Source organism: Plodia interpunctella, chromosome 14 (genome assembly GCF_027563975.2).
Source record: "Plodia interpunctella isolate USDA-ARS_2022_Savannah chromosome 14, ilPloInte3.2, whole genome shotgun sequence".
NCBI classification, from domain to species: domain Eukaryota; kingdom Metazoa; phylum Arthropoda; class Insecta; order Lepidoptera; family Pyralidae; genus Plodia; species Plodia interpunctella.
In genome coordinates this window covers 938128-945120 of record NC_071307.1, presented here as the reverse complement: position 1 = coordinate 945120, position 6993 = coordinate 938128, and the positions used below count along the sequence as shown (strand labels likewise).

Below are 6993 nucleotides of genomic sequence, written 5' to 3'. Positions count from 1 at the left end.
ATCTCCCTAGGTGCTGGCCGGTGGCCCTGGGCTAGTGCCTCCTCACGCCATTTGAACAGAGACGCGAGGGTCCTGGCTTCTAAGTCCCAAGGAATACTACCGGCCAGCATGCACGCTGCCTCACAGGAGATCGTGCAGCTCGACCTCTGGAGGCCCTGATTGCCATCACCCTCTGCGGACGTCGCAGAAGAGCGATATTTTGGTTAATACTGAGAACCATCTACCTCAAGCTTACTGAAAATGTACGATAACCGCTAAGCCAATACCCAATAATAAAAATTGATGAAATTTCAAAATGCTTTTGTCTGTATGTAGCGTATGTTTAATAGTCGAAAAAGGAAATAAAAATAAAATATACATTAAATTCTAATAATAAAATAAATTCCTGTAAATTCGAGACTTGTGTTATAGAATAGGTACTATATTTTATAACAAATACATATTATATATTGATAAACATCCAAGACCCGGGCCAATTAGAAAAAGATCATTTTCCATCATGAGCCGACCGGGGATCGAACCCAGGACCTCTCGGTTCAGAGGCAAGCACTTTACCACTGCGCCACCGAGGTCGTCAAATATCTTTAGATTATATAGATATACATTAGTGAGATTAGTACATACATGATGGAAATAATTATGTACTATTAATATAATTTATTTCAATGGATTATCAGGATAATGTTGAGCATCCACTATTCAAATGGGCATTACATAGTATGAATGACGTTGTTGGTTCGCTAACTAAATGCGATGGGATCGCTCTGCATGCCAGATTAGTTACGAATGCATGGACAAACATACGGACGGTCAATTAGCATACAGTGAATATCTACGCCATTGATTGAAATGCCAATTGTTTAACCTATATTTGTTCAATGTTTTTTTTTTAAATGTAAATCAAAATAGTTTTACGCATAATTTTCTCAATTAATCTCTAGATTTGTATTATATAATTGACACAACCTTCGTATTTTCTGGTTTACCTGTGACAAAATCGGTTTAGATGCAATTTATTGGAGCGGTAATAGAATGCACACAGGCTGCACTGAGTTAGCTTCATTAGTTGTTTCAACTTGTGTTCACTGACAAATTCAATGAAACTACAAAATCAAGCAGCGGGATTCTTCTTGCCTAGATGGTGATAGCTAATTATAAAAGTCATCTTAGATGCCTTTAGGCGACATGACACACAAGGTAAAAAAAAAAATATTAGGTCTTGATTATGACAAAAGCACAGACAAAAGATATTTTAAGTTCTAAATTCAAAATTTTTTGTTTGTTATAATATGAAGGGAAAAATCGTCTTTCCGAGAACACGCTAATTTATAGGAATTAAGAACTTCTTGATAAAAGTAAAATTTTTATTTTAGTACAAAATTACTTTAGCATAGAATTTTATTTTAATATTCATTTACATACGTTATAAAAAAATTACATCCGGTAAGTACATGCATACATCATTAAATCGAATATTATTTAATAGAATTTATATCATTGTAAGTATTAGAAGAAACCGCTACCAGCCGTGTGATTTCATGGGAATCCGAATAAATAAGGTGATTATTTTTATCAAAAGTGAGCCCCAAAACGCCTGGAATGTTCACCACTTTTTTTACCTTCGCCACTATTCTATCCACAATATAGATTCCATCATCGGCACTAGCAAACACATCACCTTTATTGTCTATAGTCATTCCTAGAAATTTCGTGTCACTTCTCAGCATAGTAATATTTTCTGATTCATTTTTCACGCCATACAACCCACTGCTGTTTATAAAGAATATATTGTTACCTTCATCAACAACAAATTGTTGGATGCTCGATGTTTTTAATCGTTCGACGCTCCTAACCGTTCTATTATGATAACAATACGCGTATAATGTAGGAAATTTAATAAAATACAGCATATTGTTTTTGACAAATAACCACCACACATCCAAATCTGGAACAAGGAGTTGCTTCAAACTTTTCTCAATAGGGTTGTATTTATAGACACCGTAGCTGCCTCCGAAATACACCTCTCGTGATGTGTCGTTGATTGCAATAGCAAAAGCGTCCTTAGGTCCTTTTAATACGGTGAGTTTTTTTGTACTGATGTTTAGAATACCTGGGATATATTCTCCTTGGCCAAAATCGAAGCTGAAATATAGGGTATTCGACGACTTTTCCACCGCAAGCTGATTTGGACTGTGTGTGAGCACCGCTAAGGTTTCTTTTACGTAACACAGTCTTGCTAAATCGCCAGTTTGAAGATCGCAGTATTTTCCGACCAGTTTCAGAGATTGTGCCGATGAGAAGAAGTATGTGAAGCAACAGAATATGAATGGAAAATTTACTATCTTGAACTTTATGGATGATCGTGTGTAGTCTCTGTTGCACTTCTCTGAAATTTTAGTTATCATTTTTGACGTGAACTTTTTTCACTTCAAACGTGTTGAGTCTCAAAATGACTGAATGGAAGTGAATCAGATGACGAACGTATACAGACAAACAAACACATTGTTTGTCAATACGAGCATTGTGAACATTCAGCACATAGATATGAATTAAAATCCTAATTATTTCATGATAGATAGTTTAAATTTGAATATTCTAGAGATAGAGTAAACACAAAACATTGGTAAAACCCCTTATCTTCTTCTTTTTGACCTTATCCCACTCATGTGGGGTCGGCACAGTATAACATTGGTGAAACCCTTTATGCGGGGCATAATAGCAGCCAGCCTTCTTGTCACAAGTGGCAGTACATAACTTACTTATATTTCTGTTTCATTGATATTTTAAAACTATTGTATTATTATATATTGTTTATTCTGAAATCTAAATCATGCATAACAAAAATTTATTAAATGGTACATAAAACATAAAATAAATACATTCAAAACGGATGTGAGCAAATAAGCTTTTAGTTAATAGTAAAATTAACTAAATATACATTTAATTTCATAGGCATGTCAGGAGCCTTTAAGCGATTTTATGCCTACACTAAGTAGCAATGATATACTCGAAAAGAAGAAGAACGCATATTTTATTCAAATCAAATCATAAAACGCAGATATTGACCATATTAAGTTTAAGCGGACACACGAAATAAACGCAGGTGAAGCCGCGAGCAAACGTTAGTTAGGTATAAACATGATGAAACACAACTTAATCGGATATATTCCCATAATGGTGTTAGTAAAGGCCTGCAAAATGGCAGTTTCTATGTAACCACTTTTCATGCTTGATGTATTGTGATCGCGAGCTGCGTGACACGATAAGCTCGGTAGCTTCCGAAGCCCGCAGTTGATCACAATGTGAAAACAAAAACTGTAATTCACATGTGAAAGTGCGAATGCGTGCGAATATTGACGAAAATAAAATGATTAAGAATGACAATTTGGTATACTTTAGCTTTTAACTTTAAGGGAAACGACCGTGGTTCGCCACGGTGTGAACAGCCAAGGGCCTATTATAAATGGATTCTTTCGCAGCGCTGCGGCAGGAGGGGTGTGAATGGCTCAAGGTACCTTTTGGAATAGAGCGTTTGGAACCACGGGTCGAAACGATTTAAACTCGTAGCAAAAATGTAAGGATTCGAATTATTTATTCGTACAGATTAAAAAAAAATGGTTGCCTGTAAAGTCGGTTTTACGGGCGAAGATTTTACGTGACAACGTCTTTTTACGCGCGCGGCAGACCGATCATAGTTGAGTGGGAGAGAGACGCAAGGCATTCGGCGGGCCTCTCTCTCGTTCGGTGACTCATCGTAACGTTACCGGGCGTTACACTTTTTCATAAGTGACTCCCAGCCGCAACCTAATTTAAGACGTTGTCACGTCAAAAAGTGGATAGTGATAAATAAATCAAGTTTAATCAATCAAGTTTATATGATCGGTAAATTTTGAGCAATATATACCTACCTACACAAATAGATACACGTAGTAAAAAAGGCTCTATGACCGGTAGAACTAATTTTGAACAAAAGACCCAACATTAAACGTGGACGAAGTATATGTACTCTAAACATTCGGATTTGTATTGAAGCGGTTAATAGTTGTAGTAACACGTGACACGGGTGCAGGGGAGTCCTTGTGACGTCACTCGCAGGGTAATCACTGATATCGGTATAAAGACTGTAAGTACAGGCAAAAACGGTTGTTTGAGATACGTGATCGGAACGCATGATAAACACAAAGCTTGGTATTCTTGTTTGATTATACTGATTTTTTAAACTAGTGACACGTGTTACCTTCACACAAGTATACCTATATGTAGGCAAAAGAAACATATAGGTACCTACCTATATTGCCCACTGAATGGTAGCGTCCGGATCCAGGTTCGAATTACACTCGACTCCGATTCATATACAAGAGTTTTCAGGCAACTGCTTGCGTCCGGTGAAGGAAAACATCGTGAGGAAATCTGCAATTCAATGGTTATTATGTCTGGTTCACGAATGTGGGACTTGTAGCGCTAAAACGTCTGAATATAATATTTGAAATAACTTTATTGCATAATATAACACAAAGACACAGGAATAGAACAGACGATGGTATTCATAAAAAATCATTACATAAACCTTTAGGCGACTTAAATCAAACCTGACACCAGTTTTAGCAACAAAATCCACGACAAGAAGACATTTTAGGAGTATAGTGGAACCATAATCTGTTTCATATTTGAACATTGTGTTTCCTTCAAATCCTCAAATCAATGCAAAAGTAATCTCACACTTGTCTGAGCGTTTTCTCGGTTTCTTCCACAGCCAATGAGCGTCGGAGCCAATGGTCCGCTTTTGTACCTGCAACTTGTTATTGCTCCAGTAATCATCCAGATATAAATGGGGCCAACATCAGTCAGGCGGACCAGACGTATGGCCCCGGGTCATATATTTGGTACCTGATTGGAGGCTATTTCTCTTACGTAATCGCAGTGTAAGTCTAATACATTAGACTTATACTGGAATATACGGCGCCTACTCCCGTGGGAGCTACTCGTGCGTCATTAAAAGGATCCTTATATTTGTCCAGGAAATACCTGGTCAGATTAACTGTGAAGGTAATTTTTTTATGTGATCAGATTTAAAAGATATTTTTTCCCAAAACGAAAGAAAATCGACTATACATGAGTCAGATTGAAATGTAAACTCACGTGACACGGGAATGGAAGTTGAGTTTTTAGTAATAGTACTTAGTAGATAATAGTATAAGAAGAGAAATTTGGCAGTGATAGACTAAAATCTTCGGGAGAAGTAATACTTTAAATTTACCACGGACGAAGCCGCGAACAGAGAGTTAGTGTGATAAAATTTATCCCAACGAAAGGTTTTAATTTACAAAACGCATTATACTAATTAGGCTGTAAATTATTACATTATATCACTAGTACCAAACAATATTATTTTAAAAATGTCCTCTGCCTTTCATGATAAAGTCAAAACCACCAATAGATAGTGTCGTTCCTGAGGATCGTTTAGGTGTATAATGTTATGTTTGTACCCGAGCGAAGCCAGTAGGCGCCGCTAGTAGAACACACAATACAATTTATCGTAACACACTATATAAGTTATCGGTAACACATTCAAGTTATAAGTAAGTTGGATTGGTTTGTTTGTCGGAGGATGGACTTAAGCTACTGCAATGTTTGAGTATTGAGTTTGGATAATTTTATGAAGGGATTATATGGAATTTAGTCCATACAACTCTGTGCGAGCACTTTTTTTGACATATCCCATGAACTATTTATGTATTAGTCATGGATTTAGTAAGTACTTGTACCTTTTACCTACTAATTTCATGGTATTAGTAAACAAGACGGATGTATTAGAGATGTTGCCCGATCGATTTACGGACTTAAATAATAATAATCATACTTGTTTTAAGAGAAATAGTTTGAGAAATTGATTTCTCAGCCTCCTTTCCTCGTTGCCATGTAACCTTTTTAGCTTATATCATAATGTAACAACAACACAATCCAGTTTCCTGGAAACTTTTAGAAATCTAAAAAATCAAAGTAAAATCCCATATTGTTCGGTGAAGGGAGGAAATTTTGGAGAAAAATAAAGCTCATATATAATAAAAATACAAACATGTTCAAAATATGTTACTTAACTTCTACCTTATCATATATATTATATACAAAATACAGAGTATGATTGAATCAAATCAAATCATTTATTCAGAAATTAGGCCTTCACAGGCACTTTTTCACGTCATATTCTAAATTAAATGATATTTACCAAAGCTACAAACTACTAATATTTCGGAACGACCACTGATGGGAAGAAATGCCGAAAGAAACTCATTCAAACAGGGCTTACCATTATTTAAATATAAATTTATGTATAATTTCATATCAGTAATATAACAATGTAAGTACACAGTAAAGTACATGGTTAAAAGGTATACTGAAACATATTATGATTGTGATCAAGTGCTGATGGAAGGAAAATAATATATATATATGAAACGAAAAAACTTTTAATAAAAGATCGAGCTGACCAGTTCCCCCCGGACACCTGGCAAAATGTTCACCACCAAATGTCCAAATTTGACCACCAACGTGTCACGCATTAGGCCAATAATAACGGTCTAGTAATAGGAGTGGTTTTATCTATATCTATACTTATTATTATAAAAAGGTAAGCGTTTGTGAGTTTGTATGTTTGAGGCGGGTAATCTCCAAAACTACCGAACCGATTTCAAAAATTCTTTCATCATTAGAAAGGTACATTATTCAAGATTGCTACAGGCTATATTTTATCTCAAAATTCCTATGGGAGCGAAGCCCCGGGCAACATCTAGTAGTTCATAAACACATTAGTATTGTTTTCAACAGCAATATAGTTCCCTCTATTTCTACTTAGGGTGGGTTGCATGAGTCAACTTTGACGTTAACTTTGAGCAGCGCTGAACAATGCAAAGTAAAAATTAACATCAACGTTAACTGGTACAACTAAGGATTATTGTAATATTGAACAACGTTGTGAATTTAATATTAACATGA

General features: G+C 35.8%; 1 protein-coding gene across 1 annotated transcript; it reads right to left on the bottom strand.

The window, feature by feature from the left end:
• Positions 1-1407: 1407 nt before the first annotated feature.
• LOC128675371 (ommochrome-binding protein-like) lies at positions 1408-2448 on the bottom strand. The gene has a single exon (XM_053754750.1). It carries the CDS (start codon positions 2403-2405, stop codon positions 1476-1478), a length of 930 nt encoding a protein of 309 aa, XP_053610725.1. The 5' UTR covers positions 2406-2448; the 3' UTR covers positions 1408-1475.
• Between the last annotated feature and the right edge of the window lie 4545 nt (positions 2449-6993).